The 20359-nt window shown below is 41.1% G+C and overlaps 1 protein-coding gene across 6 annotated transcripts in view; it reads left to right on the top strand.

The window, feature by feature from the left end:
• LAMA2 (laminin subunit alpha 2) overlaps positions 1-20359 on the top strand; it is a 1231414-nt gene that overhangs the window by 665423 nt on the left and 545632 nt on the right. For all 6 annotated transcript variants that reach the window (XM_075339908.1, XM_075339907.1, XM_075339906.1 and 3 more), the window contains exon 18: positions 15368-15454. In XM_075339908.1, the coding sequence (XP_075196023.1) occupies positions 15368-15454 (87 nt within the window). The remainder of the gene's footprint in view (positions 1-15367; positions 15455-20359) is intronic.

The raw sequence follows: 20359 nt of genomic DNA, 5'->3' as shown, positions 1-20359 counted from the left end.
ACTTAAATTTACCTCAATTTATAAGAACCCTGATGTAAAGATTTGTTAAATGTCGTGAAGAGGTTAAGTTTTTGAAATTTTTAGTTTTCTGCTCCCGAGTAACAGTTGGTAAGTTTTCCATTACTACCTATTATTCACAGACATTATTTGAGACACAATTTGCATAATTGACTAAAAACACGTGCTTCTTTTTGCATCCAATTTTTTTCTAATTTTCTTATCCAAATAAAAGACTAAACTGGAGGATTATGAATAATAAATGCCACAGGAAATGCTACTTAAGAAGAGCAAACATTTATTTTTCATTATTGTGCTCGTCAAACACAAATGGATTGATTTACGTCCTAGACATTTCTGAAAGGGTGCACTGACCTGCATTACCAATGAAAAGGACAGCTGCAGGTGCCCGTAAACATTTCTAAACGGCCAAATTAAATGATTGTGTTTAACCTCTCCTAATGCAGTCCTATAATCAATAATCCAAATAAAAAATGGCAGGCTTTAGAAATCTGCCTTGGATCTTTATTTTTTTTGCTTTACGAACTGGGTAGCAAACTGCTAATAGTGCAGTAAATGGATTTCTATGAGATTTTTTTAATATGCAAATCCTATTTCATTCTTTTATTTCCCTTCTGTAAAAGTCAAGCAGTAAACAAGAACAATTGCAAGCTCTTCAAACTCAAGTATTCTCATATAGATAAGTACAGCAAGAAGACAAAGTCCTTGCACATGATTTCCGCTTCAAACGTATTTTTTTTTACAATCGTAAACAAAGTTCTTAGGTGTTACCTTTCATTTAGTGGGAAAGTATTGATGTGATTTCCTTTAATATATGGCACATAGATAAACCTGTTGCCACTCAAATTAAAAAGTTACAATTAATTGTTTATTCACAGATTTTTCCATGCATAACCAACTATGGTGAAATGTAGTTTAGTCATTAGACCTCCATCAGGCCATCTGTAACTGACATAATAATGGAAAATATTTAAAGTTATACCACAGAGAAATAAACATATCACACGTGAACAACATATGGTATTTTTCCTAAAGTACACTTACATATACAGTACATTATATATATAAACAGTGCCTACAAGTAGTATTCAACCCCCTGCAGATTTAGCAGGTTTACACATTCGGAATTAAATTGGCATTGTGACATTTGGACTGTAGATCAGCCAGGAAGTGTGAAATGCACTGCAGCAAAAAATAATGTTATTTCTTTTTTTTTTTTTTTTTTTTTTAAATTGTGAAAAGTTTATTCAGAGGGTCATTTATTATTCAACCCCTCAAACCACCAGAATTCTGTTTGGTTCCCCTAACGTATTAAGAAGTATTTCAGGCACAAAGAACAATGAGCTTCACATGTTTGGATTAATTATCTCTTTTTTCAGCCTTTTCTGACTAATTAAGACCCTCCCCAAACTTGTGAACAGCACTCATACTTGGTCAACATGGGAAAGACAAAAGGAGCATTCCAAGGCCATCAGAGACAAGATCGTGGAGGGTCACAAGGCTGGCAAGGGGTACAAAACCCTTTCCAAGGAGTTGGGCCTACCTGTCTCCACTGTTGGGAGCATCATCTGGAAGTGGAAGGCTTATGGAACTACTGTTAGCCTTCCACGGCCTGGACAGCCTTTGAAAGTTTCCACCCATGCCGAGGCCATTTTGTCCGAAGAGTCAAGGCTAACCCAAGGACAACAAGGAAGGAGCTCCGGGAAGATCTCATGGCAGTGGGGACATTGGTTTCAGTCAATACCATAAGTAACGTACTCCACCGCAATGGTCTCCGTTCCAGACGAGCCCGTAAGGTACCTTTACTTTCAAAGCATCATGTCAAGGCTCGTCTACAGTTTGCTCATGATCACTGGAGGACTCTGAGACAGACTGGTTCAAGGTTCTCTGGTCTGATGAGACCAAGATCAAGATCTTTGGTGCCAACCACACACGTGACGTTTGGAGACTGGATGGCACTGCATACGACCCCAAGAATACCATCCCTACAGTCAAGCATGGTGGTGTCAGCATCATGCTGTGGGGCTGTTTCTCAGCCAAGGGGCCTGGCCATCTGGTCCGCATCCATGGGAAGATGGATCGCACGGCCTACCTGGAGATTTTGGCCAAGAACCTCCGCTCCTCCATCAAGGATCTTAAGATGGGTCGTCATTTCATCTTCCAACAAGACAACGACCCAAAGCACACAGCCAAGAAAACCAAGGCCTGGTTCAAGAGGGAAAAAATCAAGGTGTTGCAGTGGCCTAGTCAGTCTCCTGACCTTAACCCTTAACCTTAACTTGTGGAAGGAGCTCAAGATTAAAGTCCACATGAGACACCCAAAGAACCTAGATAACTTGGAGAAGATCTGCATGGAGGAGTGGGCCAAGATAATTCCAGAGACCTGTGCCGGCCTGATCAGGTCTTATAAAAGACGATTATTAGCTGTAATTGCAAACAAGGGTTATTCCACAAAATATTAAACCTAGGGGTTGAATAATAATTGACCCACACTTTTATGTTTAAAATGTATTAAAATTTAACTGAGCAACATAACTTGTTGGTTTGTAAGATTTATGCATCTGTTAAGAAATCCTGCTCTTGTTTGAAGTTTGCAGGCTCTAACTTATTTGCATCTTATCAAACCTGCTAAATCTGCAGGGGGTTGAATACTACTTGTAGGAACTGTATATATATATATATATATACAGTACAGACCAAAAGTTTGGACACACCTTTTCATTCAAAGAGTTTTCTTTATTTTCATGACTGTGAAAATAGTAGATTCACATTGAAGGCATCAAAACTATGAATTAACACATGTGAAATGAAATACTTAACAAAAAAGTGTGAAACAACTGAAAATATGTGTTATATTCTAGGTTCTTCAAAATAGCCACCTTTTGCTTTGATTACTGCTTTGTACACTCTTGGCATTCTCTTGATGAGCTTTAAGAGGTAGTCACCGGAAATTTGTTTTCACTTCACAGGTGTGCCCTGTCAAGCTTAATAAGTGGAATTTCTTGCCTTATAAATGGGGTTGGGACCATCAGTTGTGTTGTGCAGAAGTCTGGTGGATACACAGCTAATAGTCCTACTGAATAGACTGTTAGAATTTGTATTATGGTAAGAAAAAAAGCTGCTAAGTAAAGAAAAACGAGTGGCCATCATTACTTTAAGAAATGAAGGTCAGTCAGCCCGAAAAATTGGGAAAACTTTGAAAGTGTCCCCAAGTGCAGTGGCAAAACCCATCAAACACTACAAAGAAACTGGCTCACATGAGGACCGCCCCAGGAAAGAAAAACCAGGAGTCACCTCTGCTGCAGAGGATAAGTTTATCTGAGTCACCAGCCTCAGAAATCACAGGTTAACAGCAGCCCAGATTAGAGACCAGGTCAATGCCACACAGAGTTTTAGCAGCAGACACATCTATATAACAACTGTTAAGAGGAGACTTTGTGCAGTAGGCCTTCATGGTAAAATAGCTGGTAGGAAACCACTGCTAAGGACAGGCAACAAGCAGAAGAGACTTCGTTGGGCTAAAGAACACAAGGAATGGACATTCGACGAGTCGAAATCTGTGCTTTGGTCTGATGAGTCCAAATTTGAGATCTTTGGATCCAACCACCGTGTCTTTGTGCGATGCAGAAAAGGTGAACAGATGGACTCTACATGCCTGTTTCCCACCGTGAAGCATGGAGCAGGAGATGTGATGGTGTGGAGGTGCTTTGCTGGTGACACTATTGGGGATTTATTCAAAATTGAAGGCATACTGAACCAGCATGGCTACCACAGCATCTTGCAGCGGCATGCTATTCCATCCCGTTTGCGTTTAGTTGGACCATCATTTATTTTTCAACAGGACAATGACCCCAAACACCTCCCAGCTGTGTAAGGACTATTTAATTAAGAAGGCGAGTGATGGGGTGCTATGCCAGATGACCTGACCTCCACAGTCACCAGACCTGAACCCAATCGAGATGGTTTGGGGTGAACTGGACCGCAGAGTAAAGGCAAAAAGGCCAACAAGTGCTAAATATCTCTAGGATCTCCTTCAAGACTATTGGTAGACCATTTCCAGTGACTACTTCTTGAAGCTCATCAAGAGAATGCCAAGAGTGTGCAAAGCAGTAATCAAAGCAAAAGGTGGCTATTTTGAAGACCCTAGAATATAAGACATATTTTCAATTGTTTCACACTTTTTTGTTAAGTATTTCATTCCACAAGTTTTAATTCATAGTTTTGATGCCTTCAATGTGAATCTACAATTTTCAGAATCATGAAAATAAAGAAAGCTCTTTGAATGAGAAGGCGTGTCCAAACATTTGGTCTGTACTGTGTGTATATATATATATATATATATATATATATACATACATATATATATACACAGTGGAACCATGGATTACGAGCATAATTGGTTCCGGGAGTGTGCTCTTAAACCAAGTTACTCTTATATCAAAGCAAATTTTCCCATAGGAAATAATTGAAACATAGCCAATTCGTTCCACAACCCAAAAATATTTACAGTATTTATACAAACTTATTACAGTAATGCAAAATAATGTACTGGATTCATATAAAATTATTACGGTACACCAATACAAAACACTGTATAGTAGAGGAAAAAATGTGAAACAAATTAGCACATTAGCTCATAATAGAATCGTTGATATGTGAGAGGTACAGTACAAGTGATGTGCTGTACTGGTTGCCTGAAAGAGTACAATACTGTATCCACAAATGCAAATTGATAGAAATGCTGTATAGTATATATTGTACTGTGTAATGGTATTGTAATGCCTGCCTGGATCCACAGACTCAGACAGGCTGTAATGGACAGGCTAGAGGGAAGCCACTCACCAAGCAGGACCCCCAGAACCCTGAAACCCTTTAACCTCTATACAGGGATTTGGAATTGTACAGGACCCTGGAGATCACTACCCGTGGAAGGCTGCAGTCTGAGAGAGTAGTCGCCAGGCAGGGTCAAACCAGGAATTGCGGAACAGGGACAGAATCGGCAGGCAAAGACGTAATCAGAAACAAGCAGAGGTCAAAACCGGATCGGGCAGCAAGGTACAAAAATAGCAGGCAGGAGGGTAGTCAGGAAACAAGCGGTAATCAGCACACAAATTCACAGGACGAAACAGGAGCCAGAATTCTCAGAACTATCTCTGGCAGTGGTCAGCAGACAGGAGGGGAATTAAAAAGGGTGTGGTGTCTTCCCATAGGCTGTAGCTGAATGATGGTACCTCAGCTGGGAGACATCCGCCACCTACAGTCAGCCAGTAGCACTGCAGATCCCCAGGAAACCCAGACCAGTGGATGAACGGAGCCTGCGCCCACCGGTGCCGCTGGCATCGACTCCTCTCCCATCACCAGCACCATCCACGGCAGTAACACGGCATCGCCTGGCGATTGGAGCAGAAGTCGATGGAGCGGACTCCGGTGGTGACGTAACAGGTATACTGTATACAGTAAACAGTACATATGGACAGAAAGTTATCTCCAGAGCGGGTCAGAGCGCGATGAAAGGGTGGAATTGGAAGTGTGCACGGTGGAAATTTTCTGTTATTGCAAATCATTGCTCTTCAACCAAGTTACAAATTTTTGAAAAGCTTTGCTTGTCTTGCAAAACGCTCTCAAACCAAGTTACTCTCTTAATCCAAGGTTCCACTGTATACAGTATGTATATACAGTATATATATAAAAATAAATAAATATATGTAAATGTAAACTTTGGATAATTCAGTCGTAAATATATACTGTAGTCACCTGTTGAGTAAAGCTTCTGTTACCAGGCAGGGGCTAAAACGTATTTGTGTTGTCTCTAAATACTTTCTATTTTTACTTGTGTGATGAAGGCATCAAAGAATTTAAGGAGTAACAAAACTTTCACTTTTTGTTTTGCTTTATTCAACATTAAAAGTTATGCTAGCATCTGAATTCCAAATGAGTTCTTATATCAATGCAGCTCAAGGCTGGCAAACTAACTGGGGAATAGCAGGGTTTACAATCCATTTACATGCAATTGTTTTACAGAAATGAAGATAAATTCCTAAATAAAATGATTTGCAAAATTTCCTAAAGTTATATGCTGGACAAATTGATAATTAGAAAAAATAAGTAAAAATGTGTTCATTCTTTAATTTACAAATTAGGCCAATGAAAAAAAGAATGAAGTAATATGCTTTATTGCATTTTTTGTCAGAATTTTGGTGTTTTGGGTTACTGATTTATGCTAAAGATTTGGCATTTTAACTGAGTACTAAAACATATTCAAGTTACAGTTAAATAATCAATACGGGTTTAAAATGCAGACTACTAGCTTTAATTTCAGAGTATTTGCATCTTTTGGCGTAAGGATTTAGGGATTACAGCTCTTTAATATTTAATTGCCTGTCTTTCAAGGGACCTAAAGTAATTGGACAATTATCTCAAAAGCTGTTTAAGGGTCTGTTCACACAGGGCTTTTTTTGTAAGTTTTTGCTGCATTTTTTTAGCTGCAGATTTACCTTGGTTTTATGCAAATTCGTTCTAATAAAAAACTGTTTTTTACAGTACCAGCAAAGTCTATGAGATTTCTGAAATCTCATGCACACACATACAAACACCTGCAGATTTTTTCCTGACTGTTTTGTCAAATACAGTACATGCATTTTTTCTGTAGATTTCAAAGAATGAGCATGTCAATACAATAGCTTTTTTGCAATGTTTTTCATTGCTATAACCTATTTTGTAGAAAAACTCACCAAAAATGCAATAAAAATATACCAAAAACACACCAATAACGCAGATGACTCAAATGAGATTTCTTGCCACAAGATCAGGTTTTGGTCAGGAAAAAAAACTTACCAAAAAAAGCCCTGTGTGAACATTGCCTAATGAGCTGTGTGCGATTATCCCTTTATAATCCATTATCAATTAAGCATTAAAAGGTCTGGAGCAGATTTCAGGTGTGGCTTTTGTATTTGAAAGCTGTGGCTGTGAATCCACTTCCACATTGGAGCTCTCAATAGAAGAGAAACAGAATATCATTAGACTGCAAAAAGAAGAAATCCATCAGAGAGTGCAGAAATGTTAGGCGTTGCCTAACATTTGCCTTCCTGCAAAAAAAAAAAGCGCATTAATGAGCTTGGGAACTCAAAAATGCCTGGATGGAAGTCCATGGAAGACAACAGTGGTGTTCAATCAAATAATCCTTTTCAATGTGAAGAAACAAGCCTTCATAACATCCATCCAAATGAAGAACAATATCCAGGATGTAGGAGTTTCAGTATATAAGTGTACTATAAAAGAAAAGACTCCATGAGAGCAGATACAGAGGGTTCATAAAAAGGTGCAACAATTAATCAACCTTAAAAATAGAAGGTGTGAAAAGAAAAAAAAATTGTTACATCAGCTCACCAGTTCCAGAAGAAATCAACTGCAGCTCGGGGTACGTTTGGCCATAAAGAAGGTTGTTCCCATCACAACACCTTTGGACAATGTTCCCATTCCTATAGACATCTCCAGGGTTGGTGTTGCTTGGCCACCAATTTGTAATGGTCCCACCTGTTTTGCTTGTGGGCAGTCCGGTCATTATTCCAACCATTGCCCCAAGTGACAGGCTAAGCGACCGCGTCTAGTAACCATATCAGGAGGCACATTGGACAAGGAGTCATCCACCAGGGTGATCTTCCCCGTGTTTGTGTCCCTTAAAAAGGTCTAGTCGATGCACTAGGGCCCATGTGGACACAGGGGCAGAGGAATACTTTATATCATCCTCGTTTGCCCAGCACCATACCATCCCTCTGGGGAAAATGCCAAGGTCAGTTAAAGTCCTGGTGATGAATGGTTCATTTTTATCAAAAGCCATCTCCCACCAGACGGTGCTCCTTACCCTTACCATGACATCTAGGCATCAGGAAGCCATTTCCTTTTTGATGCTTCCTAAGGATGATGTCCTCCTGGGCATGCCTTGCACTGGCACTCTCGAAACATAAATTGGTCTACAGGACAGATGCATGGAATGGAGTGATTTTTGTAGCTCTCACTGGTCTCATCCATAAGACCATCTGGGTGGGGAGGCCGCTAGAGAGGGCGTTACTGTTATGATCCGGCACCACCGATGCCAGAGACGGCCTGCTGTGGTTTCTAATCCGCATGGGCGCTGACCTCGAATTCTGACAGTGACTTTGGTTGTTCATCTTGCTGCTCTGGCCTCCACATCTAAGTGTGGAGTGCCAGTTAGTGAGTATGCGAGGCCTGAACTTCCCTCGCCAGAGGCTAAGTCCGATGAGTGCTCCATGGCGCATTCACATGCTGAATTGCCAGTGCCGGGTTCTAAATCCAATAACGCCTCTATGGAGCATGCTCAGGTTATTAGTGATCAGCCAGAGAGTAAGAGTGGAAATTTGCTCACTAAGCATATGTGGGCAGTTTCCACGCTCACTGAGGCTAAGTCCAGAAAGGACTCTACTGAGCATGTGTCACGGCCGGGCGGTCGGGCCGACCCAGGAGGTGGATCCACTGGACCGAACTCTTAAGATGGTGGTAGGGAGTCCGGCAGCTGAAGCACTGATGGGCAGCAGAACAGTCCGTGCAAGTGAAGGCAGCGGAGGAGTCCCTGGGACCACGGTGTCACAGATGGTAGTCCTGGTGACGTAGCTCAGGTTCGGAAGCCGAGATGATATCAGGCGGGGTCCGGAACCTCAGGAGCGAGATGACGGGTCACCGCAGGGATCCGAGATGGTACGGACTGTCAGATGGCCGACGGACAGTGTGCGGGGTTTCAGGATACGGCAGACGGGATGGCGAGGCAGGTACGGCTCTACAAAGAGAGATAGGTGAGTACAGGCACATAAACACCAGGAGACCTGACTCCTAGCTCAGGGAACACGAAGATCAGGCCCCGCCCCCTTGGACACTAACCCCCTTTATACCCAGTACCTGTTCAACCTCATTTCCTGTTAATGGACGCTGGCCCTTTAAGAAAGGGTCAGTGACCGCGCGCGCGCCCTAACGCGCATGCGCGCCGCCCGGGTGCCAGAAGCCAGGGAAGGAGGCTGAGGGGAGGACGCAGGGGAGCCGGCCAGGTCCTGGGAAGCCGTCGGGCGCCGGGATCGGGGACCAGGGGGCCTGGGACGGACGGAATCCGGGGGCTGAGGAGCGGGCAGCGTGGCAGGTGAGCCGGGGAGCGGGGGTGAGGACCCGGGGAGCGTGACAGCATGTCTATGATGTGGCAGGTCCTGTTTGGCTCTCCTACGTCAGCTGCCCTGCTGACGTGTCAGTTGCTGATTTGCTGCTGGACACTCGCCTTCAGGACTATTGGACTTGATCATCTGACAATGACTGAAGCCCTCATTTGCTGAAAAAAGTAGGAATCCATCAGAGAAATAGCAGAAATGTTAGGAATTGACAAATCGAAAGATTGGGAGAAAAGTGGAAGAAATCCAGCCTGCTTAGTATAAAAATAAAAGCTTTCACTTTATTAAAAAATATGATTGTTAAAATTACATACACTAGGTATCAGCTTTCGCAGAAAAAGAAAAGAGTATGGTCTAAATTACATGCGTTTCGGCAAGCACCTTCTTAGTCATGCGTGTTTGGGGAGATAGGTCTCTGGCTAAATAAGACAGTGGACACACCCTGACTACGAGGCTAAGTACTAGGTCAGAATAAATGCACTACAACTATATCAGAAAACTGACCAGCAGCTTCCACAAACATGCTGTTATGAGGCTGACGGATTGAAGGAACATAAAATGGCTTCAATCGCATCCCTAGGTTCACCGTGCAGAGATGGTATACTACTGCTAGTAGGCCAAAGGACAAGGCAGACAAACAGCTTATAGGTAAAATTAATATAATGTATGTAATGTATGTATGCCAATGTATGTAAAGCGCTGTGGAATTAATAGCGCTATATAAATGAATAAAATTATTATTATTATTATTATTATAAACTCAATAGGCTGTGTTGACGGCACACAGAAGTATAGAGTGGGTTGCAATAACCTGTGTTCACGATACAGAGGTTGTGCAAATTAAATGCAGATAGTCACCGTAACCAATGTTAACCTAACAGAGGCTACACAACTCAACAACTCAAATTTAAACCCCCATGCACACACCCACACTCAGAACATGCGCCTAACCTGTCACTCTGAAGTGGGTGAGGAGTGTGACAAGCCTATCCCGAATGCACACAAAGGGAACATCTGTGGACAATCTTGAACACGCTGTGCTTAAAACAGATTATGTCTCAAGCTAAGCTGCCTAAGTATCCCGCATAAAATGCGGAGGATCTCTTGCAGCACCAGACCATGCCAGGAGCAGTACCTTCCCAGGTGACCCGCAGATGTGGAGTAACCCTCTAACAGCACCTGGCCTCCGGATGTACATTTTGAGCAGTACCTGCCTGAGGGACCTGTCTAAGGTGTGGATAAGCTTTCCTAGAACCAGGACACAGCAATGGTGTCCAGCCTGACATCCACACATACATGAGGTAATAGCATTTGATAAGTGCACACCCACGTGCGCCAGTGGGAGCCTTAAATAATATTAGCTCCACCCCAAACAATCAAGCTATATATTAAAGAGCTGTAATTCCTAAACCATTATTCCGTTGAGGATGGGAAAACCCTAATCTGCTCTCTAACACCTTCATGACCTATAATGTACCAGCATTATTTGTGTCCCTTTAATGCGGGCTCGAGCGGCGAGCCCTTGTGTTACCCCACACATGTCGTTGTCTTATCTGATTGGCCAACATGTGCAGCTAACTGGCGTGGGTGGATTAGTGAGCCACATGCGCCTTTTAACTAGTTAAATCCAGCTATCATCTCTCAAGGCCCCGTCACACACAGAGATAAATCTTTGGCGGATCTGTGGTTGCAGTGAAATCATGGACATATTGTTCCATTTGTATACAGCCACAAACCTGGTACTGATTGTCCACAATTTCACTGCAACCACAGATCTGCCGCAGATTTATCTCTGTGTGTGACAGGGCCTTTACAGAGGGAGTTATCACCCATCGTTGGGGAGCGCTTCATTTCACATCCCTATTGGCAACCCTTTTGATGTGATCACGGGGTGCTGATGGGTTGTCATGACAGCCGTGGGTCATTTAATGACCCCTGTCACTGTCATAATGACGTTCCTGTGAACGTCAGCTGAGCGCCAGTGTTAACAGGAGAGCAACATGAAGCACCATATGAACAGTAAAAGCAATCAATGTGTATCTGCTTCAAGTCCCCTAGGGGGACTAGTAAAAATAAAAAAAAAGTGTAAAGAAAAAGTTTTTAAAATCAATAATAGTAAAAATCAATAATAAAGTTTTTAAAATGTAAAAAAAAAACAATTTAAAATCACTCCTCTTTTGCCTCATTGAAAATAAAACAATAAAAATACCTATGTCATATCCCCACATTTAGAAACCCCGAGCTATCAAAATATAAAATAAATTAATCTCATCTTTAAATGGCGCAATGAGAAAAAAAATCAAAATGCCAGAATTATGTTTTTTGGTTTCAGCAACAGTGCAAAAAAAATGCGAAAAGAGGCGAATAAAACATTGTTTAAATCAAAAAATGGTATCATTAAAAATGTAAGCTCGTGATATAAAATATAAGCCATCACATAGCTCCAGATCCACAAAAAAGATTGTTATGGGTCTCGTTAAATGGAGACAAAAGCCCAATTTTAATTTTTTTTTTTAATTTCTGAATTTTTTTCACCACTTAAATAAAAAAAACTATACATATTTGGTATTTACTAACTAGTACTGACCTGGGAAATCTTACTGGCAGGGGAGTTTTGCCATATAGTGAACATGATAAATAAGATATCCAAAATCAATCATGGAATTGCACTTTTCTTGCAAGAAAAAAAAAGCCCTCTCATGGTGAAGGAATAGAGAATTTTTTAATAAATGGGGTCCGTCTTATAATGCCAGTGTCCATCTAACAAATCATATAGGGTATATGTCCCTCATAGCCCCCCCATCCTAAAATTAGCCCCCTTAATCTGGATATGGCCACCTTATATTGAATATAGCCCCCTTGTGCTGGCACACGTCCCCCAGTGATGCCACACGTCCCCTATGGCTGGCACACATCCTCTATGACTGGCACATGGCCCCTATGGCTGGCACATGGCCCCCTGTGACTGGAAAACAGCCCCCAGTGATGCCACATGTCCCCTATTGCTGGCATACATCCTCTATGGCTGGCACATGGCCCCTATGGCTGGCACATGTCTCCCTGTGGCTGGCACACAGCCCCCAGTGATGCCACATGTCCCCTATGGCTAGCACACATTTCCTATGGCTGGCATATGTCCTCTATGGCTGGCACACGGCCCCTATGGCTTGCACATGGCCCCCTGTGGCTGGCACACAGCCCCCAGTGATGCCACATGTCCCCTATTGCTGGCACATGTCCCCTATGACTGGCACACATCCTTTATGGCTGGCACACGGCCCCTATGGCTGGCACACGGCCCCCTGTGGCTGGCACATGGCCCACTGTGGCTGGCACACGGCCCACTGTAGCTGGCACATGGCCCATTGTGGCTGGCAAATGGCCAACTGTGGCTGGCACACAGCCCCCTATTGCTGGCACACATCACCCTGTGTTAGATATCACCCCCATGCTGCTGCTTTTAGTAAAATAAACGCTTTCCTTACCTTCTCCAGCACTGTCCTCCCTCGTTTCTCCCTCCATACGGTTGAGCTCCGGCCTCCTGCACTTTCTGGTTCTTGGTGCTGGTCATGTGATCAGAACAGCAGAGTGACATCTCTGCGTGCCTGATCACAGCAGCAGGAGGGATACCGGGGAGACACATGCTGGAGGAGGTAAGTAAAGAGTTTTTTATTTTAATATGGGCAGCAGCATGGGGGCCATATCTAACACAGGGGGGCATGTGCCATCAAAGGAGAGCACAGGCACATATAATCAGCGCCACTCCCCCAGGCCATCACCGCGGTGCAGTTTCAGCACCACGGTGATGGACAGTGGCTGTGCATATTATATGAGTGGGAGCAGGAGATCTAATGCTGCAGCCTTCACCAGCTCACCAGCCTCTAACAGCCTCCCTCAGCCTCCAGCTCCAGAGCGGCCCCCACCTCCCCTGGAACCTGCAGTATATAATCCGTATATTAAGACGCAACCCCTATTTTCTCTTAAAATTTGGGGGAACAAAAGTGCGTCTTAAAAAGCGAAAAATACAATAGTTATGTCTCTTGGCAAAAACGGAGTAAAAAAATGGAAAATTGCTGGGCAGTGTAGGGTTAAGCCCATTTTGACTATATAATTGCATTATGTCACTGTTCAAATATTTCAGGACCTAACTTTATACTGTATATATATACATATATATATATACAGTATATATACAGTCAGATCCAGAGATATTTGAACAGTGACATAGTGCAATTATATAGTCATAATGGGCTTAACCCTACAGTATATATATATATATATATATATATATATATATATATATATTTATACACAGTACTGACCAAAAGTTTGGACATTCCTTCTCATCTCTAGAACAACTATTAAGAGGAGACTTTGTGCAGCAGGCCTTCACAGTAAAATAGCTGCTAGGAAACCACTGCTAAGGGCAGGCAACAAGCAGAAGAGACTTGTTTGAGCTAAAGAACACAAGGAATTGACATTAGACCAGAGGAAATCTGTGCTTTGGTCTTATGAGTTCAAATTTGAGATCTTTGGATCCAACCACCGTGTCTTTGTAGAAAAGGTGAACGGATGGACTCTACATGCCTGGTTCCCACCGTCAAGCATGGAGGAGGAGGTGTGATGGTGTGGGGCTGCTTTGCTGGTGACACTGTTATTATTATTATTACTTATTATTATAGCGCCATTTATTCCATGGCGCTTTACAAGTGAAAGAGGCTATACGTACAACAATCATTAACAGTACAAAACAGACTGGTATAGGAGGAGAGAGGACCCTGGCCGCGAGGGCTCACATTGAGATTTATTCAAAATTGAAGGCATACAGAACCAGAATGCCTACCACAGCATCTTACAGCGGCATGCTATTCCATCTGCTTTGCGTTTAGTTGGACCATCATTTATTTTTCAACAGGACAATGACCCCAAACACATCTCCAGGCTGTGTAAGGGCTATTTGACTAAGAAGGAGAGTAATGGGGTGCTACGCTAGATGACCTGGTCTCCACAATCACCAGACCTGAACCCAATCGAAATGATTTGGGGTGAGCTGGACCGCAGATTGAAGGCAAAAGGGCCAACAGGTGCTAAGCATCTCTGGGAACTCCTTCAAGACTGTTGGAAGACCATTTCCGGTGACTACCTCTTGAAGCTCATCAAGAGAATGCCGAGTATGCAAAGTAGTAACGAAAGCAAAAGGTGGCTACTTTGAAGAACCTAGACTATAAGACATATTTTCAGTTGTTTCACACTTTTTTAAGTATTTCATTCCACATGTTTTAATTCATAGTTTTGATGCCTTCAATGTGAATCTACAATTTTCAGAGTTCTGAAAATAAAGAAAACTCTTTGAATGAGAAGGTGTGTCCAACCTTGTGGGCTGTACTGTATATATATATATATATATATATATATATATATACATATGCACCATTTTTTGAGCAGTTTTTGTATATATATATATATATATATATATATATGTATGTATATATATATATATATATATATATATATCATATTTACCAGAAGCATTGATTTCACACAATAGCGCAGCATTGTCTACAAAAGTCCGGTGAGAACAATGTTTAGACAATTTATAGAAGCCGGTGATTGCATTCAGGTCACTTTCAGAGAGATAATACGTAAATATTAATACATGGAAAAATATTTCTCTGAATATAGCAGTTTCTCTGATATTCTGTATTGATGTTTGTACTGAGTTCCTTTACTGCAAATGCTTTTGATATATTACTGAAAAATATGGGTTCAAAATAATTTTAGTCCATATTGAAAAATGTTTCTGAATATATAAGTTCTAATTAAACTCTATAGAGTCTCAGCCTTATAGTATATTTTGGCAGTGGCCTCCAAGGCACAGACAAACAACTGTACATTCCTGCTTCTTTGCTAGTGAACAGGATCTGTGACAGTCTAAAGTAAGCCCCATCATTACATGCCATTGGGATGCTGCCACTCACTGTACTATTTCTAGTGTCGGCAGAAATAGTAGAGTCATTCCAGCAACTATTGGCTGGAGCCAAAGCTAAATGTGTGTGTCTAAGAAAGGGTCTTCTGGGTCTCCATTACAGTAATGAATTCTGAAGAACAAGTGCCACAATGCTGCTACATGTTCTAATCTTCTCATTCCTTTTCCCTTGTTTCATTTTTGGTCAACATCAAAGTTTTAGTCCAACGTGCCACTTGGACCCAACCCGTGGATTAGTTTGTGATTCTTGTGCTCCTGGATATACGGGGCTGCGTTGTGAACAGTAAGTGCTTAACTCTATCTTATATTGACCTCTAAGTATAAAGTGTCATTTTTTTTTTAGTAATCTAAATTATTTTGTGCTTCATTTTCTTGCCTTATAATGACTTTAGTTTAGTAATATAAATATAAAATGAAAATGCCAAATTTGTGAACCAAAATAGTAGTTAAATACTTAGTTGACACTTTTAATGCTACTACCTATAGTTTTTCATAGAACTGCAAATATATTATGTAACGAGGTCAATACACTTCACACATGATGCAGTTTTGAGTAGGTGAACAATAAATCCATTGTTGTACTATATACTACTAATACCATCCTCACCATTTTTGGTGCTATGTGACACGTGTAATGACATAACAGATATATAACAAAGTGACAATCTGTGCTTGCTCCAAAAGGAAGTGCTCATTTCCTCTAGACCAGATAGGGTTGCATTTATGATGGCCATACATACTAGAAAATGTTTCAATGTTCTTTATCATATATTAAATGATAGAAGTAAACTAATATCTGTTATAATATAAGCCTGGACATCAGCAATGCTAGCATTTTCCTAGTTAGGTGAATCTTGAGTTAAACCAGTGTATTTTAAGCCTACTCTAACTTTAGAGCTATAAACTCGCAAAAGCAACAGCTGAAATAAACATCTTTCCATGGATCATATTTCATTCGCAAACTTCACTTAGTTCAGTGTTATAAAAGTAACAATTTGAGACAGTGGCAATAAAAGATAAAAAAAAAAAAAATATATATATATATATATATATATATATATACAGTTAGGTCCAGAAATATTTGGACAGTGACACAATTTTCGCGAGTTGGGCTCTGCATACCACCACATTGGATTTGAAATGAAACCTCTACAACAGAATTCAAGTGCAGATTGTAACGTTTAATTTGAAGGTTTGAACAAAAATATCTGATAGAAATTGTAGGAATTGTACACATTTCTTTACAAACACTCCACATTTTAGGAGGTCAAAAGTAATTGGACAAATAAACCAAACCCAAACAAAATATTTTTATTTTCAATATTTTGTTGCGAATCCTTTGTAGGCAATCACTGCCTTAAGTCTGGAACCCATGGACATCACCAAACGCTGGGTTTCCTCCTTCTTAATGCTTTGCCAGGACTTTACAGCCGCAGCCTTCAGGTCTTGCTTGTTTGTGGGTCTTTCCGTCTTAAGTCTGGATTTGAGCAAGTGAAATGCATGCTCAATTGGGTTAAGATCTGGTGATTGACTTGGCCATTGCAGAATGTTCCACTTTTTTGCACTCATGAACTCCTGGGTAGCTTTGGCTGTATGCTTGGGGTCATTGTCCATCTGTACTATGAAGCGCCGTCCGATCAACTTTGCGGCATTTGGCTGAATCTGGGCTGAAAGTATATCCCGGTACACTTCAGAATTCATCCGGCTACTCTTGTCTGCTGTTATGTCATCAATAAACACAAGTGACCCAGTGCCATTGAAAGCCATGCATGCCCATGCCATCACGTTGCCTCCACCATGTTTTACAGAGGATGTGGTGTGCCTTGGATCATGTGCCGTTCCCTTTCTTCTCCAAACTTTTTTCTTCCCATCATTCTGGTACAGGTTGATCTTTGTCTCATCTGTCCATAGAATACTTTTCCAGAACTGAGCTGGCTTCATGAGGTGTTTTTCAGCAAATTTAACTCTGGCCTGTCTATTTTTGGAATTGATGAATGGTTTGTATCTGGATGTGAACCCTTTGTATTTTCTTTCATGGAGTCTTCTCTTTACTGTTGACTTAGAGACAGATACACCTACTTCACTGAGAGTGTTCTGGACTTCAGTTGATGTTGTGAACGGGTTCTTCTTCACCAAAGAAAGTATGCGGCGATCATCCACCACTGTTGTCATCCGTTGACGCCCAGACCTTTTTGAGTTCCCAAGCTCACCAGTCAATTCCTTTTTTCTCAGAATGTACCCGACAGTTGATTTTGCTACTCCAAGCATGTCTGCTATCTCTCTGATGGATTTTTTCTTTTTTTTCAGCCTCAGGATGTTCTGCTTCACCTCAATTGAGAGTTCCTTAGACCGCATGTTGTCTGGTCACAGCAACAGCTTCCAAATGCAAAACCACACACCTGTAATCAACCCCAGACCTTTTAACTACTTCATTGATTACAGGTTAACGAGGGAGACGCCTTCAGGGTTAATTGCAGCCCATAGAGTCCCTTGTCCAATTACTTTTGGTCCCTTTAAAAAGAGGAGGCTATGCATTACAGAGCTATGATTCCTAAACCCTTTCTCCGATTTGGATGTGAAAACTCTCATATTGCAGCTGGGAGTGTGCACTTTCAGCCCATATTATATATATAATTGTATTTCTGAACATGTTTTTGTAAACAGCTAAAATAACAAAACTTGTGTCACTGTCCAAATATTTCTGGCCCTGACTGTATATATATATCTATACATATATATCTATATATATATATATATATCTATACATATATATCTATATATATATATATATATATATATACTGGATAAACAGTATATCTTTCTTGTTGAGTTTACATCGACTTTGTAGGCTTTCAAGATTAAAGAGGTCTAACTTCCTTCCAAAAAAAGTTTACATAACAGAGGTTACATTGTCTCTAAAGGGAATCTGTCAGCAGGTTTTTGCTATGAAAGCTGAAGCTAGCATGCATGCTACAAGGGTTAACACAGACAATACAGAACTGTCTGTTTTGTCACAGTCCAATCTGTTGTTTTTTTTGCTATGTTTAACCCCTTCAGCCCCGGGGCACTTTCTGTTTTTGCGTTTTTGTTTTTTGCTCCCTTTCTTCCGAGAGCCGTAACTTTTTTTTTTTTCTGTCAATCTTGCGATATGAGGGCTTGTTTTTTGCAGAACAAGTTGTACTTTTAAATGAAACCATAAGTTTTACCATATTGTGTACTGAAAAACAGTAAAAAAATTCCAAGTGTGGAAAAACTGCAAAAAAAGTGTGATGGCACAATAGTTTTTGGGATGTTTAATTCACGGTATTCACTATATGGTAAAACTGATATGTGGGTATGATGCCTGAGGTCGGTGTGAGTTTGTAGACACCAAACATGTATAGGTTTACTTGTACCTAAGGGGTTAAAAAAAATTCAGAAGCTTGTCCAATAAAAGTGGCTTACGTTTTGCGCCATTTTCCAAAACCCGTAGAGTTCTAATTTTTTGGGATCTATGGATCAGTGATGGCTTATTTTTTGCGACTCGAGCTGACGTTTCTAATGGTACCATTTTTCCACAGATGCTACATTTTGATCGCCTGTTATTGCATTTTGCGTAAAACTTGCGGTGACCAAAAAACTTAACTTTGGCGTTTGGAATTTTTTTGCCACTACGCCGTTTACCAATTAGATTAAATGATTTTAGCATTTGATAGATCGGGCATTTCTGAACGTGGCAATACCAAATATGTGTATATTTATTTATTTTTTAACCCTTTAATTTTCAATGGGGGGAAAGGGGGGTGATTTGAACTTTTAGGGTTTTTTTTTTATTTTTTAAAACTTTTTTTACTTTTTTTTTTTATTTTACTAGTCCCCCTAGGGGGCTATAGCGATCAGTAATCCGATCGCTCTTATCTATCTGCTGATCACAGCTATACAGCTGTAAACAGCAGATACAGTCACTTCCTGTTTCACTCTGCTCCGGGCCGAGGGAAAACGAAAGTGAAACGTCATAGCTGCAGGCGTCATCACATGACCCTGTGCTACAATGGCAACCACCGAAAGTCACGTGATCACTCCCAGACTTTGGCAGCGAGATGTAAGGGGTTAGTGTTACAGGTGGAATGCGATTCCACTCGTAACATGTAGGCACACATGTCAGCTGTTGAAAACAGCTGATATGTGTGCTGATCCACACCGCCTGCCCGCTTTACGGGACACGCTCCATGACGGATATATCCGTCCATGGTCGTGAAGGGGTTAAGCAACAGGACCCTTATGATTGCTCAGTCTGCAAAGTCAGGAGAATGACGTTCTGGCTTACCCCCTCCTCTGATTGACACCTCACTGTCAATGTACAATCTCTATAGAAAGCCTAGTGTGAGCGGGACAGCTCTGTTACATGACTAAATCTAAAAATTCTGATTGTGTCACAATGGATGCACCCAGTAATCTAGGTGATATCATTGGATTCAGATATCTTTGTCTGCTGTTCCTGAGAACATGAGACATGAGGTAGCAAAAATCTGCTGACAGATTCACTTTAATGCTGCATACATAAGATAGTATGTGGATTCAGTATTATATTACTGACCAAAATGCATATGGTTTTATCAGTAGAGGACACAGGCCAAAAGGGGCCTGTGCTGTCCAAATATATGGCCTCTTTGCAGTCCAAACTTCCTGTTATAACAGAAGCTGCCTGCTGCTTTGGAGGTGGATGTGGCCTACTTTTCTCCTTAGGCCCCTGTGCAGTTGCACAAGAAGCTGCTTGCTGCTATGTAGCCTCTTGTTTTTAACCTTTTGTCATATTTGATACAAGCAATAAAGATCAGTGATGAGCAAACTACTCAGTGCTTGGGTGCTCGGTAACCATAATAAGCATTTTGATGCTCAAGTGCTTGGTACTCATTTATTGAGTATAATGAAAGTCATTGAGGAACACAGGCATTTTTCCAGAAGATGTTTTGGTAATATACTCCAGTGTCCCATTGGCTTTCATTATATTCTGTAAACAGATACCGATCACCATGCCCTTTATGTTAACCAAGCACTCAAGTATCGAACAGTTTACTCAATAACTAATAAACATATCCTTTAATAATTTATTCATGGTTACGAATGATGAGCAAGTACTAAAATGCTTGAGTGTTCTTTACTCGAGTCAGGCAGGTTGGATGCTCTGACACATTCGACTCAGGTAACA

This window comes from Anomaloglossus baeobatrachus, chromosome 3 (assembly GCF_048569485.1).
Source record: "Anomaloglossus baeobatrachus isolate aAnoBae1 chromosome 3, aAnoBae1.hap1, whole genome shotgun sequence".
Lineage (NCBI taxonomy): Eukaryota > Metazoa > Chordata > Amphibia > Anura > Aromobatidae > Anomaloglossus > Anomaloglossus baeobatrachus.
The sequence above is the reverse complement of the archived record's forward strand: the minus strand, read 5'-3'. Positions and strand labels throughout refer to the sequence as shown.